Raw genomic sequence first — 25,610 nt, forward strand, 5'->3', positions numbered from 1 at the left:
TAAAGATTGGGAACACCTATTAAAGTTGGTTCGTTGGCTCTAAATATTGGAACCAACGAATAGAACATAAGTACACGTTTATAACAGAAGAAAGAAATGCTAAAAGTTTAATAGATTATATAATACTTACGAAATAATTAACAAAGGTAATGTAGAAGAAGGAAATAAGAAGAGAAGCAGAAATAGGATCACAGCATAGGGTAGTCGTAGTAGAATGTATAGTAAGATCAGGAAGAAAAGAAAATAAAATGGAGTACAGAAAAATAGCAGTATACAAATTAAAGAAGAGATAATACAAGAAAAATCCCAACACGAAATAATCGTCGAGTTCCAAAAATTAGAAAGTGAAGAAGCCCAAAGAAAAGTCGATAAGTCGGAAGAAGTATGCTGAATAAGAAAATTTAACAAATATTTTAAGCCGATTTAAAAATATAACTAAACATTTCTAAAGAGCAATAAGAAGGAATATATTACAAAGTGAAACATAACAAAAATGGCAGAAAAAATGTCAAAAAGAGGCAAACTGTTGACAATACCGTCTATTTCCTCGAATAGGACACGGTCGTGGTATTATTCATATGGTCTAAACGAAGATTGCAAGGACATATATAAACCTCGGGTACTGACTTTTGTACAAGATCCACGGGAAAGAGGCTGAGCAATGTACGAAACCTTCGAATACGAGGCATAATATAATGAAGGGTGCTCATACAAGAAGAAAAATAGGAGTTAATATAATGTAGTATGGATATGTCCAGAAAATAATTATTCATATACCAAGCAAAGAGACCACATGTTAAAAAAGATGGACAGGTTGGCAAGAAACTGGATGTAATCTGTAGAATAAACACCATAAGGAAAAAGGTTTAGATGACAATCACGGTGAAGACGAAGAACTAAGGCGACTTGTAATCGAAACTCGTCGAATCTTTCATCTGATTTTGTAGAATTACCAGCTTAAAATAAAATAGAATAGTAAATATTTTGTGATGAATTTATTTCCGTGGAATTTCAAATATTTGCATTCAGAGAGACCCGACGACGCCGTCTACAACTCATAAACGTCTTAAAAAAGAAGGATCTTCCTTCTTTATTTTTAAGAAAACATACCTTGATTCATAGTTTCCGCCGTTGTACGTTACTTGCATTTTATTTTTACACTCGTTACTGTGTAAAATTTCATTTAAACTTAATCTATTTTCGGATCTATTAAAGTGCGCTGCTTAACTTGCTCTTCTAATAAAACCAAATAGTAAAGTGCATCAATCTTTTCAGACGGAAAGGGACGACCTCATAAAGCAGAGAGACCAACTAACGAAAAGGCTGGAATCCAACGAATCCTTATTGCGAGAGAAGGAGGATGAAGTTTTTTTACAGTTCGAACGAGTAGTTTATCTGGAAGAGCAATGTGATAAGGTAAGTTGCACTTTCCGTTTGGGGATTATCAAATTGAAATAATTTTAAGTAATTGTAAACTAAAAACATTCTAATAAAAATCAACGCAAAACTATAACTCAGCGTATTGTTATAATCTACAAGAATACTTTGGTTTATTTCAATTAAATATAATAAATATAACTGTTTGTACTACTAACTCGTTAAAAATATTACAATTTTCTATCCTCTGTAATATTCAAAAATTAAATCATTCTACCTATTTCGAGAGATAAATTGAAGGCCGAATTTTTAAAAGTTTTTTAGAAAAGATATTTTATGCTCACAATTTTTTTTAATATATGCGAGCTTTTTGACAGATTGCTGCATGAAGTGGAGAGCCCGACTCTTACACAGACACTAATAAAAAATTGCAAACCTTTGTTCCGCAATATCTTAGAGTAATAGCATAATACATTCGATGATCCATATCTCCGATAAGCTGCCGCAAGCAAAACCGGAGAAATAATTTATTTGACATTTCAGTCTTCAGATCGGTAGTGGTTTACAAAACACATTATAGTTTTCGTACTGGAAGATGTGTACAAATGCAATATTCGTCATAAAGCAAATCACTGAGAAATCACTAGAGTATAATAGAACAGCATTTCTGTGTCTGATCGACTTAATCATTTGACATAGTAAGACTCCAAGCTGTTTGGAAGTCAGAATATATGGATAACTTACAGAACCTATAGAAATAGGCAACGGAATAAGACTATGCTCTTCAACTTAATCATAGATGAAATCATTAAAATCGTTAACGAAGGAAGATGATACAGAATGGGAAACAAAGAAGTAAAAATACTCGGTTACGCAGACGACAGAAGAGCAAAATAATTTAAATGATAATCTCATCTCAGAAAACTAAAACAATAGTAATCAGCAAATAACCAACCAGATGTAATATAGAAAGTGATGGCATGAGTATTAAACAAGTAATGGAAATAAAATACCTTGGAATTACACTCTCCAGCTATGGAGACCTGGACAAAGATGTTAGAGATCAAATAAAAAAAGTAAGGAGACTGGCAACATGCATTAATAACACTATATGGCGAAACAGATACATTAACACTGAGATGAAGTCAAGAATTTATAAAGCCTGTGTAAGACCAATAATGACATACGCCTCAGAAACAATACCTGACACAGCCACAATACAAAGGCTACTAGAAACGGCAGAGATGAGAGTACCGAGAAGAATTACAGGAAATACGCTGTGAGGTCGAAAGAAAAGTGAAGACATTAGATGAAAATCTAACGTACAGTGTATAAACGAATGGACACTAAATAGAAAAAAGAATGGAATAACCACATAAGCAGAATGGGGGAGACCTGTGTCGTCAAAATAGCAAGAAATAAGTCATCAATCGCAGAAAAAGTATCGGACGACCGCCAAAAGGATGGAGTGACAACCTTCCATACAGGTATTAATCCACCAATGAACAAGCAGAATTGCTTATAAAGAGGAAGAAGAAGAAGAAGAAAAAGGAAACTAATCTGCTTGAAAACAGAAGAAGATCAAAAAGACATCGTGAAGTTTAATGTATAGTCAAAATTAAAATCGTAAAACTACTTACATTTGTAAGTCTACAGTAGGAACGAACTTCTGGTACGTCTACTAAAAAAATGACCCGAGCGTCACAATATTTGATACAATTGTTAAAACTGTACTATAAACTGATTATCTGGCGTAAAAGTAACTAGTTTTGTGATTCTATATTTATAAATTATCAAAAAAATCAAACATCGAGGACTACAAGCTTTTGTCTGTTTCATGAGGCATTAGAATCTATTAGTCAGCAGTTTCCAGAAGACATAACAAACCGTTTTCACCACTGCCTTCTAAAATATATTTCCAGTGGGACGGATTTAAGAACAGACTGATGGAGTGGCAATATGAACTCTGTCCTGCAAATTTTTTCATGGAAAAACTCGAACAAACAAGCCTTACAATTAGCTGAAACAAAGCTATTGTTTTGGTTCCGTTACTTGAATGATACTTTTGTGATCTGAAGCTATGAGGAGCGCGAACTTGAAACATTTTTTTAAATTTGACAAATTTAAAAGCTAAAATAAAGTTTACAATGGAAAGGCGATAAATATATTTCATTTTATAGATGTTCTAGTAAATAGCAACGTACAGGAACCATTATTTTGACACCAACTCGAATCTCGGGCGCTAAATCAAATATACTCCAGTCGTCAGAGACGAAAATGCCACTGAACCTCTAAAAGTCATACGAACAAGCTGAATTTTGCTGAGAATATTAAATACACTCCAGTGATCATAATTGCTAAGAATGTCAATTTTGGGATATCAAAAAAGATGCAAAAAAGTTTACCGCTCCTACCCCCGGGCTTTCCCTAAAACCCCCCTGGAAGGAGGGGGGAACAAAAAAAAAATTGATTTACCAAAAATCTGTACGCCGGAGAAAAAAAGTTGTAAAATAAAAAGTAAAAAATGTAGCTGAGATAATTTTGAACATAAATGTTTATTAGTACCTACTAAAATGAACCGTTCTCTCAGAAACAACAGAATGTCAGTTACGCGCGAGAAAACAATTTTATATAAAAATTTTTATCAAGTCAACGGTAAAAATTCGACCGCTTTTGATCAGACCTATCGACAAAAATCAAAATTCGTTTCAAAAGTAAGGAGCGCAGATTTCATGTGTAATTTTTGTATTTTGCCGCAAATAAAGTCAGTTTTTAAAAGGCTTTATAATGTTATAGGTTTTAAAGATTAGGCTCTAACAATGATAATTCAACTAGGACCGGCCAATGAAATTGATACATTTTATTGATCTCATGAGAATCGTAAAAAATGGCAAATATCGTGCAACATTTATTTGTTGATGAGATTTATAAAAATGGAGTTCATTTGCGGCAAAATACAAAAATTGTATAGAAAAGCTGCACTCTTCACCTTTAAAACGCATTTTGGCTTATGTCGATAGGATACTCTGATCAAAAGAGATTGAATTTTTACCGTCGAGTCAATACAAATTTGATTTAAAATTGATTTTGCGCGCGTAGAACGTTTTGTTGCGCGTATTTTTAAGTTGCTCTAACTGAAATTCAACATCGCCGATCGCTTCAAGCGCTGTTTCTAAGAAAACGGTGCATTTTATGCAAAAAGTGCTAATAAAAAATTTTGTACAAAATTATCTCAGCTATTTTTGTTATTTGAAACATTTTTTTCGGCAACGTACATATTCTTAGTAAATTGGTTTCCCCCTGCGAGGGACGTTTATGGGGAATCCGGGGGTATGAGTGGTATACTTTTTTGCATATTTTTGTGGTCCCAAAATTGACCCTCCCAGCAAATTTCAGCTTATTCGTATGATCTTTAGAGATCAATTTTTGACGACTGGATGGACTAATATGGCTTTCAACACTCTGAAACACAAAACTCTCTCTAGGCTCACCGAAAATTCCGATTCGGTCGAAACGTCATCTCACTGTGACTACATATAGCGGTGTTAGTCGAGGAAGATTTATCAGTGAGTACTAATAACCTCGATAACAATGTATCTTTACAAAATCCAACATAACCAATGCCAACTAATAAAGTACTATTGTTATTACTTCTTATTTCAAAAGTCACGTTATCAAGAATTTGAAATTGCAAATATTGAAATCAGGGGTAAGGGATTTTTAAACTAAATTTATTTGGACACAGAAACATATAGGACTCACATTCAGTGATTAAGTCGATGAACTGGCAAAAGATATTTGTATTTATACAAATATATATTTTTAATTAATATTGTAGTTTATTACCATTAAATATAGGAAATAACATGTCAAAAAATCACCACCGGTATTATGTTTTCCGCTTAGAGTACTAATAAATTCCACATGCTCTTTTTCAATGAAGTTTCTAGGAGGACAGTATACCTCCATGAACGCACTGACCTACTGCATTATCTGGATACATAGTTAGCTTTATATCATTTTCTAGTTCCATCTTGTCCAAAGTTTCTTGGCCAAAAGTGTAAGATTACTGAGTGGCTGGGTCAGTGAATCTGCTATATTGTTTATTTATGGGTAAACTGTGTACTAGTTCCTTCCATACTCCTCTATTTCTTGCACTGTTTTTGACTTAACCCCATCTTATCCAATTTTTTCATGCTCTCTCGTTGTAGTTCTTTTCCGGCTGTTGTCTGGTCTTCCTCCCCTTTTTCCATAGTTTTATATTAGTTATTGTGTTGGGCCAATAGATTTTCAGGATTTTCAAGATTTGTATACAAAAGTTTGGTTTTTAGCTGTAGTTTCGTCCTGATTCCATGTTTCTACTCCGTAAAGTAGTATACTTTTGATGCAATTATTAAAGATTTTAATTTTTGTTGTTTCCAATATTTCGTTTTTTCAATGTTGTTTCCAGTTTCTTCCAGTGTAATTTCTCCAATATTCACTTCTAGCTCTGGTGATTTTTCTTCGTCTTCTATGGCTTGTGTTATTTCATGTTTAGCATATATTTTCTCGAGGTATTCCCTCCATCTTTGTTTTATTTCTTTCTCATTTTTTATTCTGTTTTCTTGATTATCCTTTACTTCTCTTATATTTCTTTGTGCTTTTCCTGATAGGTTTCGCACGGTTGTATATTGTGTTCGTAGATTGTATATTGCGCTGCTTCCTCTGATATATTTAGCATCTCATTTATATAGTTTATTTTATCTTTTCTGGTTTGTTTTTTACTTCTGCGTTTTTGCCTTATATTTCCTTTCAAGTTCCCTCTCTTCTTTCGATCCTTTCTTTTGTAAGATCGCTTCATTGATTTTTCTACTTTCTTCTATCAGTTGTAGAGTATCTTTAGTTATGCATTTTGTATTTTCTCTTCTTTTCAATCCGATCGTTTCTTTTGCCGTATTTATAATTACTTCTGTAAATGCTTCCATGTTTCTTCGACTGACTCTTTAGTTTATTGTGGTACAGTTCGGTTAATTGCCAGTTTTTCAGTGATTTTATTTCTTATACTTTCTTGTTTTAGAGCATCGACGTTGTATTTTTTCTTTCTATTTGCATGTTTCCTTATATATCTGCTTATGTTTAAAGATACTTCCACCTATTATAAGTTCATTTTGTTCGCAAAATTTGATTAATCGATTTCAAATCGAATCGATTTAATATCTAGTACTGTTTGTATCTCCTTCTTTTGTTGAAGCAGTCTCATCATCATTCATCATGCAATCTCTTCTATCCACTGCTGGACATAGGTCTCTCCCATTTTTTGCCACTTCACGGTTCTGGGCGTCTTGTTGCCATTTCTTGGGTATTCGTTTAATATAGTCGATCCAGCGTTTTGGTGGTCGTCCTCTGCTGCGTTTGTCTTCTCTTGGGCGCCAGTCAATTAGTTTTCTGGTCCATCTTGAGTTTTTTAGTCTCGCTATGTGACCTGCCCAATTTCATTTCAGCTTGGCTATACGTTCGACGACATCAGTGATACCTGTTCTTTTCCTTAGGTCTTGGTTCCTTATTTTGTGTTTTTTTGTCACGCCGAGAATCGATTTTTCCATGCGCCTTTGTACCACTCGCATTTTTAGTGCTGTTGTTTTTGTGAGAGTCTCTCACAAATTAGTCAAATGTCAAAAAATTAGTCAAATGTCTTCCGTTTCATAGCTTCATAGCTATCGGGATGTTGCTCTTAAAGATGTCTCTTAGTGAACCATATGCCGCCCAAGCAAGTATTATTCGTCGTTAAAATTCACAGGTCTGATTATCCTTGCTTATTCTGATTTCATGACTGAGATATATGTACTTTTCTGTCAATTCTACCACTTGATTTTGGATGGTTAGGTGTTCGCTGGGAACCAAATTTGTCATAAATTTGGTCTTACTGATGTTCATTTTTAGACCTATTGTTGAAGATACGTTTTCTAATCCTTGTAGCATTTGTTGTGCTTCACGCAGATCTTCGGTAATAAGTACTATATCATCGGCAAAACGCAGATGATTGTATTCCTCTATTTTCCCACTTTAGCATTTTAAAGGCGTATTCGAGGACCGTTATAAATAATTTAGGTGAGAGAGAGTAGCCCTGTCTCACACCTCGTTTTATATGAATTTCTCTGGTGGTATCATGTAGTTTTACACGCATTGTGGCGTGACGTTTTGGTACAATGTTTGTACTAACTTTGTAAGCCGGTAGTCTATTCTACTATTGTTCAGAGCAGTTATAATGCTTTCTAATTCCACGGTATCGAAGGCTTTATGAAACTCTACGAAGATAAGTACCAGTGGTCTGTTATATTCTATCGATTTTTCTATTAAGGTTTTTACTGTTTGTAGGTGATCGTTTCTTCCGAATTTTGAGCGGAAGCCAGCTTGTTCTCGGGGCTTGTAGAAATCTAACTTTTTTTCTAGTCTTGTCGTAATTATTCGGGTAAACATTTTATAGATGTGGTTTAATAAGCTGATTGGTCTATAGTTTTCTAGGTGCGCCTTGTCTCCCTGAAGCAGTCTATTTACATGTAATTCTTTTATCCGAAGTTCTTTAATCATTCCTGATCTTAGGAATAACACCTTACGCGTTAAATTACATTTGAGTAACTTTTGCCACCAATATTCCTTAGATTTTATCACTTGTCTTCCATCCAAAATTAGCTCACTGTTCTTGATTTTAATGCACTATTTTAGTTGTCCTCATTCTTCTTTGTTGTTGCATTATTATTATTGTCGCTAGCGTTAGGTATTTTTAATCAACCCATTTTTTATTATTTTTTTTCTGCGTTTGACTACATTATTTATTTTTTGATAATTTTGTACTTGTTTTGGCACCTTTTTACTAGACTGCTTTTCTAAACAGTGCACATATTCAGTGTTGTATTTTTTACTAATTCTATTAAATTGCTTTACTAATCTGGAATAATACTACAATTGTTACCAAGTTGTTTTTACCAAGATTAAAAAACTTATACTAACAGACTCTAAAATCTTAACAAAGGACATTCTGAAAATATATTCTTCAGTTGTAAGTTTTAACGGCTTTATAGAAATTTTAATGCGGATCGTCTCTTCAGGTTTATATTTATTTAATAAATTTTATATGCCACTAATTTAACTAAGGTATTTTTAAATTGGGCCCATTTAGAATTATAATAATAACGCTGGCTAGCATACTTTTTCTCATTATTGTTTGTGTGCGTGAATTCTTTACATATTTCCGAAAGGAAACGGGTTAACCAGCGTCAGTGACAGAGCTTAATGTTTTTAGCCTTGGCGTTAAAATATAATTTTAGATCCTATTTTTATATTACAAAGAAAGTAAACATGAAAAATTTATAATTAACAATGCTTTTAACCTAAATGATATTTTATATGCATTTACACACTAATGTAACATAACATTTGATTGTTAATGGTATGTTCAACACACGACAGTCGATTTCTGGTCCTTTATCAGTTTATGAAGATCGATTTTTTACTTTTAATCACTAGAAGACAAAAGACAATCTACAATTACACAATTAGAATTGGTTACCGACTTACAGCGGTATAGACGAAGACTCAGTTGTTCATTTCGTACCAGAGATAATAAAGCCGCAAGATTAGAGTGGTTTAGAATATAAAGACGGCCCAAGTGCTGGACTATAGTTTCATTTGGATTCCATCCAGATTCGCGGCAATAAGAATATGGAGACAATCGAGAAACGCAGAACGTTTGAGACATATCCAGAAATCTGCACACACAGATCTGGTACAATAATAGTTATGAGGCAGAATAATATGAGCAGTAGAATCATATATCAATTCCCGACAGCACAGCAATTCCTCTGTACCATTCTTCAATCTATTGTTCATCCACTTGCAAATGCTGTTGTCGAAAAGTATCACCTTATGCATGATAATCCTCCCTCATATGTCGGCTGGTACTGTGCTCAACTAGTTGACCAAAGAGGGTATTGATGTACTGGCATGACCAGCACAATTCACAGACCTAAATCCTTTGGCATGTATGGGACATTCTTCCATAACAAGTAACTCCTCATATGGGCAACATGCACAATGCATTTCGCTTCCGGGAGCTTCTTACAACAGAATGGACAAAATCTCAATTGAAGATTACCAATATCCTTTTGAGTATGAATGATAGATGTCGAATGATAAACCAACATGGAGTCATACATATTTTAGATTAAAGTTTATTTTTTACAATGCGAAATTTTTTTTACTTAGATACTTTATACTACAAAATTATTAATTATCTAATTTTAATCCAGTCGTCAGAGATTTGATCTTTAAAAACTAGACGAATAAGTTGAATTTTGCTAAGCATGTCTATTTTGGGACACCAAAAATATGCATAAAAGTTTGCCACTCCTACACCGGGCTTACCCTAAAACTCCCCTTCGTAGGGGGGATGGAAAAAAGAATCTGTACGCCATAGAAAAATGTTTTAAATAAGAAAGGTAGCTGACATAATTTTGAACAAAATGTTTATTAGCACTTTTTTTGTACAATGAACCGTTCTGTCCGAAATAAGCCTAAAAATTCGATATCTTTTGACCAAAGTGTCCTATTAACAAAAATCAAATGAGTTTTAAAGCTAAATACAGAATATTTCAGATGCAATTTTTGAATTTTTACGCAAATAAAGTTAGTTTCTGTAAAGCTGTGAAATAACGTTGCTCCATTTTTCGATTTTTCGAAATTTCGTTTTGGCAACAAATATGAAGCATTGGAAATATGTCTAAAGAATGCTGAATTTAAACTTTCACATTAAAAACGGTCTCACGTCACGGGAAATGCTTTTACGAAGATGACTTCATCTTTAAAATGCATTTTGATTTTTGTCGATAGATCTCTGATCAAAAGATATGGAATTTTTCCGTCGAGTTGATACAAATTTTATTTAAAAAATTGATTTTGCGCGCGTAACTGACATGCAAAATCGACGGTCGTTTCAAGCGTTGTTTCTACGAGAACGGTTCAAAATCGCTAGTGGCTTAAAGTGTTGTTTCTGGGACAACGGTTTATTCTACAGAAAAAGTGTTAATAAACATATTCGTTCAAAATTATCTCTGTTACATTTCTTGTTAAAAACATTTTTTTCTATGGCGCAAAGATTCTTGGTAAAACGATGTTTTCCGTTTTCCCGATGTATCCCTATAGATTTTTATATACACTCGCGATCATAAAATCCGGGTCACCTTGAAAATTTCAAGTTTCTTGAATATTTTTGCCTCTGGTGCAGTAATAACCTTTTTTTAGGCTAACGTATTTTTTATTTGTCATCAATGTTTGTTTTGAAAAAGTAGAAAACAAACCAAATTGTTGATAAAACAGACATACGAAAAAAAAATGGATAATACAGAACGTGGTAAAACATCAGTGAAATTTCAATGACTAATATCGTGTATTCCCTCCCCTTGCTCTAATAACCTCTTGCAGACGACGGGGCATAATCTCTATTTTTCTCCGAATTACATGTTGTGGTATGTTATTCCACTCTCTCGATAACATATCCTTAAGCTCCCGTGCGTTGTTAGGAAGTGTATGGGTTTGAATACGTTTTTTCAAATTGTCCCAGAGATGTTCGATGGGTTTCAAGTCCGGAGACCTAGCTGACCAGGGTAACCTCGTAATTCAAACCTCGTTTAAGTATTGCATACTGATCCTGGCAACGTGTGGTCGCGCGTTGTCCTGCATAAAAACGGCGTCTTCTCCAAAGCTATATATATATATATATATATATATATATATATATATATATATATATATATATATATATATAGGTTAAATTGAATGGTCAAATATATAGCCTAGGAGGACAAATTCGTTAAACTTCCCGTGCTCGAAACGGTATCAATAGAGTGTTATGACTCATTTCAGCATCCCTCCTTCATCAGACATTCGGGCTGATACAAATTCAAACTCGGAAAGTCCAATGAATGTCTCCTAAATCTTTACCACTGCATTGGTTAGCGTACAGAGGAAGTTTATCGAATTTGTCCTGCTAGGACAAAAAGATTTAATATTTTACACATTTCGTATAGCCCAGAGGAGAGATAACGATATTATACATCGTTTTCGTTCATGGCCACCATGAACCTAAGAAACCTAACGTTCTAATACCAAAAAAAAAACTAAGAAATGTTAAAAAGTCAAAGTTCACCAATTAAGTTGTGAAGTAGAAAAAATTGTTTTCTTTAAACAAGAAAAATCATGCTAAACACTTATGCTAAAATACAAGACATCACTTTAACACAAAAATACAGGATCCTAAGAGGTAGTCTAAAAAAAGCATTTATTCAATTATAAGATTCAAATTTCATACAAAATAAAAGAGAATTCAATCCAATGAAAAACTAGAGATTTAAAGGTCAACTTGAAGCACTTATATAATAATGGCTAAATACGTTCACCACCTATCTTACATACTTTGACGCATGTTGAAAACAAAAAGAAGTTCTTAGTGTTTTATTTCTTAAAAGTAATTTTTTGTCAAGTGTAAGTCACGATTATTATTATATTTCCAAGATTATTCCAATTCAACTTGAAAATTTTTTTCGACAACTTTATTTTGTCAACATTCAATATCTTCTTAATACTAATTGACAAATTGTTTAAGTTTAAAATTATACAGGAACAGTGTGTAGAAGGACGCGAGTTCCAAAACAACACTTTTTTTTAAATACATAATAACCGGTTTTCTTACGTGATGAAATCGTTGCACATAGCACCGGCAAATATTAATGGATAGATAGGCAATTAAGTTTTTACATCGCTAACAAGTTTAAAATAATTATAAGTTAATTCCTCAATTGATTAGTAGAAGATTGTAAAATCGAGCCTTGCAGCTATTAATTTTCATTTCTGATTTGAGTCATGTCTTAATATATAATACAGGAAAAGTGAAATAAAACAAAGCAACTGAAATCAAATTTGTCCGATTAAGCAAAAAGAAAATATATAAAAGGAAAACTTATCATTAGGCAAAAACGAAAACATTTGAAGTCGAAATAATTATCATCACTGAACGTCTAAGCCGTTTAGTGCTGCTATAGCGAAGAATATAAGCGAAGATAAGAGAAGAATTCGGACTTCAGATCGACACCGAAAAAACAAAAATAATGATCGTAGACAGAACAAAATAATAATCTACCGCACATACATTAAGTGTCAAATTTCGAAGTGGTAGACAGATTTGTATACTTTGGGCTCCCTGATAACCAACAATGGCGATTGCTTCTTAGAAATCAAGTGCAAACTAGCAATAGTCCGAACCGCAACAGCTAAACTGATTAAAACATGGAAAGACCGAACAATAACAAGGAATACTAAGCTCAGGTTGGTCAATGCCTTTATTTTTCCCATTGCTACAAACGCAGCTGAAACATGGACTCTCAAGAAAAGAGTATGCTCAAAGCCTTCGAAATGTGGGCATATAGAAGAATTCTACGCGTGTTTTGGGCAGAACATATAGAACATATAGAATTTATAGAACCAACTAGTCAATTCTGAAAGAGCTTCATATAAAAGATAGGCTTTTAAAAATAGTAAACCGAGCGTACCTAATTTACTTCGGCCACATATCTAGAAGAACAAGGACCATGGAACTATTGGTGGTAGAAGAAAAGGTAGAAGGCCGAAGACCAAGTGGAAGATCTTCAACGCGAGTTGCAGACCAAATGAAGTCTCTCAAAGAACGATTTCCGAAGTGGAAATTGAAACGTCAATAAACGTATTTTAACCTTTAATTGTGGCTTATTCCCATTTAAATATAAATTAATAAATTTTTTTATTTCAAATCCTTTATAAAAGGTATATAATAAAATACCCAAACGGGCTATATCACAAATACATTACAGAACGTTTTCGGAATGTAAATTCCATCATCAGTGTAACGAAGTATACATGCTATGAGCCACTAAAATATATGGGTGAAAACTCGTTAAATGTTATAAATTTATAGATATGTTACATGATATATTATTGCAAATTAGGATGTTAAAGTTACCGTTGGAATTGGTAACATGGCAACGTATGGCTCTACATAGGTTACATGGTCCTGAGACAAAGTGTCTTCGAGGACCTGTTGATAACAACTCAGAGTTGTCTCAGATCAAACTATACAGGGTGTCCAGAAAGTCTCCTGACAAACGAAGACCGGAGATTACTCAAATAATTTTAAGACAATTTAACCCAATTCACCTAGTCCGAAAATTCTTCCTAAGAAAGCTAGAGCTCTTTGAAGATGGCGCTTTGTAATTAGTTTTTTAATACCTCCAGAACGCTTCTATTTAGAAAAACGAAAACTGGTACGATTAATTATCCTCCAGAGATGAATCGATTCCATCATTTGCAAATTTCTAGTAACGGTCATAGACGTCCGTTTTGGGTCAAAGGTCAACGGTTATTTTAACTCATAACTTTTTTGTCTTACACTTTTAAGCAATCTTGATACTATATTATTAAATTTTCAGGTATTCTAATACTAAAAGCTACACTTACTTTAAGCCGATAGGATACACCGTTTTCTAGAAAAATTTTTAGAAACAAAATCTTCATTTTGATTTTTCTGATTTTGTAACCATCTAGAATCTAGCAAATTCTACACGAGCAGGAAAATCTCCTTGTAAATATATGTAATACATTTTCATTGTATAAGATATTTCCTACGGAAGATTTTAAAATTGTGGGATACATTGCAGATAGTCTTCGAACGCTGATTTTTCTCAACTTACATTAAAATAACATCTTCATGTGATGTTGTTACATCATCATGTCAACCTGTTTCATTGTTTTTTTGGGACCACTTAACCTGTTTGTCTTAATCGTTGATGAAGAGCTGTAAACGTTGAGTGAGTGGAATGCTCACGATTCCGAAATTTGTCAGCGTATCTACGTTGTGCTGCTCGAGCGTTACGCTTCATTTTGCCATAAACTAAATGCTTTTTTGAGTTTTGCTTATTTTCCTTGGCTTCCTTTCACAAGTAGAAATGAATTTGTTAGTCGATGGAAATGTATACATTGATACATGAAAAATACAAATCAATTTTTTCGAAAGTGGTTCTCGTTGGGACTTTATTTGTTTTAAACTATTTTTTTATAAATTTTTCGAATGTTATGCCAAAATTATAAAATTTTGAAAGATAAAAAAGTTTGAATAAAATATCGAATACCCCTCCCTCGCAAACGAGTCGCTTATTACTGCAATTAAAAAATGCATTCTCGTCAGATCATTAGCTACGTTCTCCTAAATAAATATACATAAATCGATCTGTTAAAACCGTATTAATGAATATAAAAATCGAAACCGTCTATGCTAATTCAAAATCAGAAAGCTCCAGTGATCGAAGACATACCAAATTAGGTTATAAAATACGCCGGAAAAACGATAATAATTGAAAACAGAAGAGGTAGATATTTTTTCAGCAAAGTTTAAATAGCAAGCATGTTTCTTATCATTAGGGACCAGCATTACCGTACAAAAACACAAAAAACGAAATTAAAAATTCTTCCCCAACAAAAGCATTGATGTGAGAAAGAATTGGAATGTAACAATCTACTTATATGTGCTTTGTAGATGATGCTGACAAAAGCTATTGACTGCTTTATATTAGAAGTAGGGTTATAATTACTAACAGAAAAAAACTAATCCAACAGATTGGTAAATATAATTAAGGACGTTAGTACTAACAACAATGCTAAAATTAAAGTTATGAATGTTATGAATGAATAATCTGAAGTAGATATCAACTGTGGATCTGGCAGAAAGATAGCTTAAGTCTATTACTCTCCAACTTAGTAATGAACAACATCATAGAAGACATTAATACGACAGAAGAAGGATACAAGCTGGTCAGAAACCAAAAAAAAAATCCTTTATTATGTAGACGCATCCTTTATGCAGCAGAATTAAAAGCAATACTTGATAATAAGAGTTCTGTATATCAATATTTTTGTTCTTTTTGTGACTATGAATGATGGTAAAAGTTTCTTTAATCCATAGTATGCGCTTTCTACTAGATATATACGACTGTTAATTTCTGCAGTTACTGTATTACTTTGATTGATTTGTGAGCCTAGATATATGAACTCTCTTACTCTTTCGAAAGTAGATGTTCCAACCGTTAGATCTTCGGTTTTGGTACTTGCTTATTAGTTGTTACCTTCATATAGGTACTTAGTTTTACTAGTATTAACGTGTAGCCCCATTCATTATTTTTGCTACTGCTTCCGATGCCTTGAACGATTGGACCAGGTCCGCCTTTCTTCTTGCTGTGATACCGAGAATTTTCTGATACTTAACAGAAATTCATGTTTAACAAATAAAACAAAATATATATCACAGTACAATTTTGATGTATAACAGCTTCCTCAGAAGATAACTTTTAAACTAAGTATTTTCGTATCCAATATTTGCACAGGTCAATTAAGAACCATTATCAAAGGTTATGTGGGAGCCGACGTAGACGTGACCTCGTATTCTTCGAGTGAGTGACGGGTATAGAAATAAGTGTAAAGTAAATAAAAATTAAGAAAACTTACCAAAACAGAACAAACCAAAAAGTCTATAATATTTTCCTTACGAAATTACGATAGTCTTCTTCTGTATAATAATATGTATATTAAATTTTAGATTGACTGTACTATTTTGATCTTATTTAAAACAAAAGCCATTTCTTCGATTCAGTTTTCATCTTAGAGGTTAAAGAACAGATTTTGTGAAATGTAGATAGTGAAAGGTATTGATTGTTAAATAACTGAATTAACAATTGGTATGTAGGTTAATAAATGTTGATGGTGTATTTGGTATCAACAACGTAGATTTACTATATATATTCGGGTACCAAATGATCAATATTATGTAATATCTAAAAAAGAGCTGTATAGACTTCCGATAAAACTCTCTTAGAATGTAGTTTTATGTTTATAATCTCGCTCTTGTACCCATATCCTTTTTTTTTTTAAATTTATCCTTATGGCAGTGTTATACAATAAAGTATGACGCTTTCTTTTAACATTCTTTTCATTCACATATCTTCAAAATAATTTTAATAGGAACAGTACCTGTTAAATCCCTTTCTTCTACTTATGGTACCATCTTCATTGGATGTTAGCAACAAATCTCAGCGAAGTAATGTCTATTTTGTGCCGCTCGAGTCAAGGCATGTGAGTCCAAACCAGATTTTTTGCATCTTCTCTGTCCCCTCTTACCTTCTATTTTTCTTTCGATAAATAATTTCAAAAGCTTTTCTTCACTTTTTCTTATAACTTGGCCAAGGTATAAAGGTTTCCTCATTTTATGTTTCATGTTCCTCATCAATTTTCTTTATTGGGCTTTTCAATAACTTCCTTATTGCGTACATGATCCGTCCACGGCTTCAAGAGTGTGCTAGAAATCTACATTTCAAATTAAATATTAGTTTATACAGAGTGATTGATTAGTATGATAAAGCTCAGTAGATACGCTATAATAATAGATAGCAACAAAAATTGTAGGTGACTTTGAGGTTATTTACTTCTCCATCACAGCAATATAAATTTATAACCAATTTTCTATGAAAATCGTTCAACTCCCTGTATAAATAAAAAGTATCACAACAATGATCTATTGCTCCCACACTGTGTTATTGATTGTCAAAATTTTTAAGTATTATTGATATTGCCAACTATATTTGTATCGAATACAGGGTGAGTCAAAACGCAACACTCAGTATTGTGCCACTATCGAAAAGTATCATTACCAAGTGTCAAAATTAAATAAGCCATGATTGAATCGTCTAAAACTGACAGTTCACTATTGCTGATTATTTATACGGTAATTAATGTAACGATGTAACAAATAAAGAAAGCAAAATAATTCATTATTAATAAATTTTACAAAAAAAACACAAGCACAAAATACATCACTTATACACACAAATATTTTTAATATTTAATTACATAAGGTGTTTGAAATACCCTAAAACATTTATGCATGCTTAAAAACGGTTATTGAATGATTCACTTACATTATGAAGCATTTGTACACTAACACTTCGAAATACATTTCGTATTATATCTTTCATATCATTTCTTGTTGTTGAAGGTATGGTATAAACTTAATTCTTAACGTAACCCGCAAAAAAACACATTTGTTCACATATACAAAGTGCTGCTCCGATCGAACTTCATCTGGACCACAAGCTTTTCCATGTTTAAGGGATATTATTGCTGCTTCCACTTCCTCTAAAAGAATGTCCGGGTCGGAGAACAATTCTTTTATATAATTTTTCCACGTTAATTTGATTTGTTCGATATCTACAATTATTTTTTCTCTATGGTCATATTTAATTTTACCTATTGATATTTTGTTAATGTAGTATTAAACATGAATGGCGTGTGTGGACAAACATAAAACCACGTTTATAACAAAATCCGTTAAAAATTATGCAAACATGCTCACATAACCACCGACCTAATAAGAATATATAACTAACTACGCATTGAGCAATATATATTCCTGTTAGTAGCAAAAACATTGATAATTCAGAGGAAGTAGTTGTCCGAAATTGGAAAATATGTTTCCAAAAATCAAAAATATATATTATTTGATACATCGAAGGAGGAAAAAATTAAATTGTTCAGATTGTAAGACAAAGAAAAAATTTTACACTAGAAATGACAAGGCCAAGATATTTAAAAAATCAGTCGGAAAATCTCTTCAATATCACCAATAATTTAACAATATTTTAGGCCAAATTTTCATTCATTTCATTGGCGTTTTTAAAAAAGGCAACTTGTGGGCTCCTGTATAACTTGTTTTATAGGAATATTTTTTATTAAAACTTGATAAACTTTATATAAAATGAGATTCGTGAAGTCCCATTCTTTACTTCAGGTTGTAATATGAAATATGATATTAAATTTATTATCGTTAATCTTTCCTTTTCAATGGATACTGTAGAGGATCTTTAATGCTTGACTGGTCACGTCAGAAAAAACTACCAATTTTGCCACCTTATAAATATTTTGGATATGCACATACATTATAGGGTCAATACCATAATATTATCATATTCAAGGTATTTACATTTCAATTCACTAATTTAATGTACCTGTATTCTTCAATATTGATTACATATGAATCATGTCTACGATTATAAAAATACACTGCTCCGCAAAATTAACCGGATACGTAAATTCCAAATTCTTTTAATTTTTTTCAATTGCTGTGTATAATAATTAAATATATTTATCAAAATATAAGTTTTCTTTGTCCATTCGTTTTATAAAATGTTGCCACGTTTTATATCTGAAAAGCAAGTGTTTGTTAAGGTCTTCTCGATAAATCGAATATTTACTTATAAAATAATACTTGTTAAACTGACTTTACATATTCCTTTCTGGTGTATTATTTATTGCCTTTTCGGGAAAGAAAAGCGTTTTTAATAATAACGAATAATTTACAATGAGGCCATATCAAGTAGCGCAAGCTATTGCTTTACTTAATGATCGGCATTTCATTCGGTATATCGAAAAAATGCTTGGCGTTTCTTGAAGTACAATATCCAATGCTTTACAAAGACTTCGAAAAACTGTTTCTTAATCAAGAAGACCTAGACAGGGAAGACCAAGTGCAGAAAACGTCTTGGAAGAGTGATTTCTTAGACTTTAAGTGTTTGGAGGGTGGACAGTCACTGCTACAGCTTTGACTAGGACTCTGGTAAATGATCAGGGTACTATAGATTCACCTAATATCGTATGCAGAATATTTATCATCTTATTTACCTGCTACAGGCTTATTTAAAGAAGCTTATCAAATAAAGCGCTAGAAATTCTTTAGTAGTTAGACAAAATTAAGCTGGTTTGAAACTGTTGTAGCATTAAAACAGGCGCTGGTAAACGAGTGGGAACCAATAACAAGCCAATAACGCAAAACGAGGTGACTGCTTTGATCCAATCTATGTTCGAAAGGATAAGAGCTGTTATTTGATCTAGATGAAGAAATACTCGATTTTAATATCCATATTTTAGAATTATTTTATGATTTCGATTTGAAAAATATCTTAATCCGGAATAAAAAAAAATTTATAAATTTTTATTTGTTGTTAAATTAATCCATATTTTGTAACTTGTTTTTATTTTATGGTCTGTTATTGAACATACAATAAAACAATTATTTTTTAAGTTAAGTCTTTAAAAACTTGAGTCTTTCTAATACTTTTTAATTTACTTAAAGTAAAGTTAGTCTCCGGTTGATTTTGTAGGGCAGTGCAAAACGTTTTTGTATTTGTAAGTATTTGACAAAGTAGAAAATTACAACAACTGCCCTTACTGCTGGGAATTATGAATATATGTTTTTCAGTGGGCCAAACTTGGAAATAAAATATTATTTGGCTTAAACTTGATCACGTTTTTTGAAATTTTATTCCATATCGATAGACTGTCCAAATTAACTACCCTATTCGAAAAAACAAGAGGGAATCAGACGATTAAAAATCCAGAAAGTATTTACCAATCTCATCGATATCAATAAAAAAAATCTACAAGAGAAATATTCACAATGTAAAGCCAACTTTATATTTAACTCACGTAACATGTTAAACTGAGAGAGATTGTGGCATTTTTTCCAAATGCCAACGTACTTCTCGTCTACATTTTCCCTGTGTATGATTATGCTCCGGACAGAAGTCGTACGTACGCGGCAAGAGGTAAGCGCTCCTGTAAATGGTTCGCGCTCAATTATTGGCGGTGAAAAATTTTTAACAGTTAGCCTTACTTAGTCTCGGTCTTGGAGGTATTAGCCATATTTGTACTTCAGAGATTTACATCTTAAAAGCTGCTAAAAGGGACCTGCTGTTAACAAATTAGTGTTGGTATATTATATTATTATTAGAAGAATTTTTTTTACCAAGTAACAAAATAGCAAAATTTGTTTAATTTACTAATGTTTGTATTTTGAGAACGATTTTCGAAGTGAAAATTGAAACGTCAACTTACTTACTTTAACCTGTAATTGTGGCTTATTCCCATTTAAATAGTAATTACTTTAAAATGCCACAAGAAAACAGCTTCAGAACAATATTGGTATATTATTTCTTCCATATCGATAATCAGATCTTGCTACATTCTATTGATGATTTTACTACCCAATTTTCCCATTTAGTAGAATGAGGACGCCTTCTTTACTTTTTTCTTTTTACTATCTTACTTTCAAAATGGCTGATGTATCTTTCCATGGGACTCTATGTTCATTGTCTCAAGCATGTTTGCATATACCAGATCTATCAAAATGCTTTGTTTTTAATGTATGATTCATACTAATTTATCCTAACACTTAGTAGGCTTAAAGTGTCACGCCCATAATAGTTGTCAAATTCACAAGTTATTTTATAAATGCAATTCTTTGATCTTTCTTGTGCAAGTCTTTTTCAAGAGGCTTCATCCCTCTCGATTCCCATAAGTTGATACAATACATATATTCCAATGCTCCGTCAAAGAATTATAGCACATATCACAATAAAACGCAGAGAGTATAAAAGATTCTGAGACCCCTCATCAAACAGAATACAACCGTCTCGCGGTGTTAATAAGGCTGGAAGTTAATAAGCTAAAGCAAGAACATTGGACGGCCACCCTTGACTACCTAAACACATACCCATTCTCATCTCATTCTCATTCAAATTCAATGACATCATTATCAACAATTCACAAGATAAGGCCGAAATATTCAAAAATTCACTCCAAGCCACACTTATTTCCCCAAATAACCCAAATTTTAATGAGCGATCTAAAAGGAAAGTCGAAAAGGAACGGATAATGGAAGTGGAATATAACAGGCAGATGTATAACTTAGGTAAAACACATCTGGCCCAGATGGCATACACAGAACATGGCTCAAAAAACTCCCAGAGAGTATTATCCCGCTGCTTACCAACTAAATCAATGCTAGCCTCTCGTTAAGTTACTTTCCTACTTATTTCTTGGAAAGTGGCCAGCACAGTAAAGATTCCCAAACCAGGGAAACTCCGAACCAGCACTGAATCTTATAGACCAATTTCTCTACTAAACTCTCTAGGTAAAATCTACGAGAGGATCTTTAAGGAGAGACTCGTAGAATTCCTAGGAGCACACTACCTAGAAGCAGTAACCGTCATATCACAATCCATCAACGAAAAGAATAGATACGCCATAGGCATCTTTCTAGATGCCAAGAAGGCCTTTGAACAGGTTTGGCCTACAGGCCTGATCGAAAAGCTCCACCTTACTGTGCTGCCTACACCATTCGTAAACATAATACATTCCTTTCTCTCCGATCGAAAAATCCATGTCAAAGTGGCTAATACGTTATCCACATTATTCATTCCACAAGCTGTGAGTTCCCCAGGGCTCAATTCTAGTGCCAATATTATACAGTTTACAACAGTGACATCCCCCACCCCTTAAATAGATCAGTGATTCGAGAGGGCACAAAACCTGCTGGACACAATTGTTAGATGGTGCAACAGATGGAAAGTTACACTTAATCCTACCAAAACAACATGATCCTATTCAGATCGCCTCATAGACAACAACACCCTAGACAGGGTAAGAATAAGAGCTAATCTCCTGTAAGCACTATCTGGAAAATTTGGCAACACATCAAATAAAACTCTCCTGTACACCTGAAAGACCCATCATCAAATGCACGAGGAAACATTCGCTTCATTCGTCAGCATTCATTCACCAAGTTGCGAACATTTTAACAATAAAAGACAGAATTCACTGTCAGCAAAAGACACTTCCTCCGCACAATAACTGGCTCCAACGACAGAGCCAAACAGACTCTTTGCCGTCGCATAGGTCACATACTCACCAGGCTTTCCAACCCCCTCAAATATCGCAGATAAAAGAGCTGCACGCCAAAAATGCTGATTCAAGATCATTTATTTGTATGATTGGCGACACCAGAAGTACCTTCTGCTCATGGCTTGGTTGACTTACCCAAAAAATCTTCTTCATGACGCTTCTTTCTTACAAACACTACCACCTTCAAAGCTCCTGCTCCACTAGCAGTATGCTACCCAAAACTACTCACTCGCAACTGGCGTTGCTCAACCCCACAAAAAGTTCTCGCAACAAAAAAATGGAAGCAGCCCCTCATTGAAGAAGTGTATGCTTAAACAAGGTGATAAAGTTCAAACCTAACCTTTCTTGTCCATTGTTTGGTTTAGTTTTGAATAAAATAGATATTACAGTGTTGGTTGTTAATGTAACATTACATTTATTTCCTATCCTATTTTATTAGTTTTCTGATAAGCCTCTTTCTTATGTCTAGTATTGTTGTTCTCTTGGAATCACTTCTTGTAAGTGTTAGACAACCCATGTTGGGTTGTCTAATGTCTTCTATCTTATGAAATTTCTTATTTATAACTGACAATCGATAATAATTTTTTATTCGAATAGATGTCACTAAGTATTTTTCTTCCAAAAAGGCGTTTTCGCCGGAACAGGTTTCGCGGCCCTGTCATATAAGACTTGATGATCCTTTTTTTAATACTGATAATAATGAGTATTATGTTATTACTGGAATGGTCATTTAAATATCTTTTAAAGTGTGTTGGTTTATTGTATACTTTGTTTATATATCCTGTATCTTCCTTTGTGATTAACACATGCAGAAAAGGTAGTGAGTTATTGTTTTCCTTTTCCATAGAGATTTGATCGATTCTTCTCTACAGTTAATGTTAATCAAGCATGAGACCATATGGAGATCATCTAATTAATGGGATTTAAATCTTGTTTGTACCATTATTTGTTTCTTCCATAGATATATCTGCTAATAATGGATATAAGAAGAGACCCATATCTAGGCCAAAGTTACGTTTGTAAAAATCATTGTGTATTTGAAAATAATGTGTTATCAGTACATGTTTTATATTTCCAAAATAGCTGGTACATTTAGTTTTGTTCTAGTTGTCCTTCGTCCTTCCGTAATTACATTTTAATTCAAAATATATCCACTTTCTCTAATTTGGTTTTAATTATTTTTAAAATTTTGTTTAGAGACAGATTAGTAATGGAAACGTCTAAACAGAACAATTTTGTTTTATAGTTTATTTTAATTTCTTCCCATGTCTCAAACATTCACTCAAAAAGATACCACAAGAAAATATTTTCAGAACCTTAATTACTGTCTCTTTAAAAACTAAATGCAAGACATTCGTTCTCCCTAGTTTCATTTAAATATTCAGATCCTAATGAAAGTCTCCCTAGAACCAAATACGAGGTGGATGATCTCTTTAAATTATTAATACTATCACGGTGTAATCCGTAGACGAAATGACATCACGTCGATTCACTTTTATTTATGTTGTTTAATAACAACTCTACTTACGATGGACATTATTCAAATCAAGTAACAGCGTCCTTCTTGAGAGAATCATAGCAGAAAATAGAATTTGACCGGTTACCCTTGAAATTTGCAAAAGATGGTTTCTCATACCATTATGGAACAGATCATGGGGCTTGTACTAGATATTATAATATAGTCAATTTGTTTAACATATTTAAAAGTTATTTAAAAACAGTCATTTATACAGGATGTTGTCTTCAAATTGACAATACGAATTCGGAATTTTCCGAATATGAATCGGTTGACTAAAACAAATTAAATCGTTAGAATAAAAAAAATTGCTTTTTGTCCTTGGTTACCGAGTTAAAATCATCTATTTTAAAATTTATAATTTATGTCTGAATTGTCAATATAAATGAGTCAGATAAAATCAAATTATTAGAAGAATTTTTAACCAAGTAACAAAAAACAAATTTTTTTTAATTTAATAATGTTTTGTATTTTGAGAAGGATTTCCGAAGTGGAGATCGAAACGTTAAAAATAAACCTATTTTAAACTTAAATTGTGGCTTATTCCCAATAAAAATAGTAATTACATTCAGATACCACAAGAAAATAGCTTCAGAACAATAATTATAAAAACAAAGATCTAAAATTTAATCATTTAACTTTATTAATAACTAAGTAAGCTGAAAACAAACGACTGGCATATGTTGCTAAATTTAGGATTAGCTCTCTCAATTTCTGTGGAACAAATATTACTGGAATCAGGTAATTTAAATTCCACATTAAATAAGGGGGGACACCATCCTACGCTCACTGTTAATCAACAAGAGCAAATTGTTTATTTTGTTGAAGAATGGCTTATATCCATTTAGGTCACAAAAAATTCAAATTTTACATGAGAGGGATTCGGATTAATTTTTGTAGATGGTTATTGCATAACGTAAACAATGATCTACATTTTATAGACAATGTGTTTACTGATGAGTGTACATTTATCCAGACAGGGATCATAAATACTCATAAGTTACATGTATAGAGATGAAAACTTTTATTTAATATCCACAAGTAAAATGAAATTCCTGTAGTTGGCTGTATACCCATGTATTACAAAAAAATTTTATTAAAAAAATTCCTTTATAAAAGGTATATATATTCTAAAATTGCCCTTTCGCTTTACATTACAGAACGTTTTAGGACTAATAAGTCCATCATCAGTGCAGTCACCAAGTATGCATGAGGGAAGCCACTAAATCCTCTTTAAAATCATGTTAAACTTTGTTAATTAATACATATTTGTTGTTAAATTTAAATGATGTAGTTTTAAACAGATTTACATCATGGCAACGCAAGACTCCGTGAGTTTCTATCGAGGACCCATGTAGACACCTTCTCTGGGGTTGGCAACCCCTGGGAGTCTTGCGTTGCCATGATGTAATAATGTTTAAAACTACATCATTAAGAACAAATATGTATTACTATCCGTTGCAAGATAATTCGGATGGAATTCCACAGATTAAGAGAATGGGCCGATATCAAGCACACGATGACTGTACTCCCTTAATGCTGTAGCGAATAGTCACCCTTAGTCTTTCGTTGCATTAGGCTCAATTTTAAATTTTATCCAAAGTCTAAAGGTACTTTACTAGATGATACAAAGTAGGTGTAGCCAGGTTCGTATTTCAATTTTGAGTTGTTAACGATTGGTAAATAAAATTTTAAGCAAAATTTAGTCAGTTAATTACAATCCTTAACAAGTTAAGGCACAAGGATTCTATGTATCTCATTAATCTTACCATTTTTTAACTCTTTATTGTCTGTACACTTTGTTTAGTACCAATTCAACAAATTAAAAATCAAACACAGAAGACAGTCACATTCAGGAACTCACCAAATAAAC

The 25,610-nt window shown here is 32.8% G+C and overlaps 1 protein-coding gene across 1 annotated transcript in view; it reads left to right on the forward strand.

Annotated features, from left to right (window-relative positions):
- The window catches only part of LOC140443457 (uncharacterized), a 212,091-nt gene that overhangs the window by 50,463 nt on the left and 136,018 nt on the right, over positions 1–25,610 (forward strand). Inside the window, exon 3 of the mRNA XM_072534731.1 lies at positions 1,276–1,416. Within this exon, the coding sequence (XP_072390832.1) occupies positions 1,276–1,416 (141 nt within the window). The remainder of the gene's footprint in view (positions 1–1,275; positions 1,417–25,610) is intronic.

Source organism: Diabrotica undecimpunctata, chromosome 6, assembly GCF_040954645.1.
Source record: "Diabrotica undecimpunctata isolate CICGRU chromosome 6, icDiaUnde3, whole genome shotgun sequence".
NCBI lineage: Eukaryota > Metazoa > Arthropoda > Insecta > Coleoptera > Chrysomelidae > Diabrotica > Diabrotica undecimpunctata.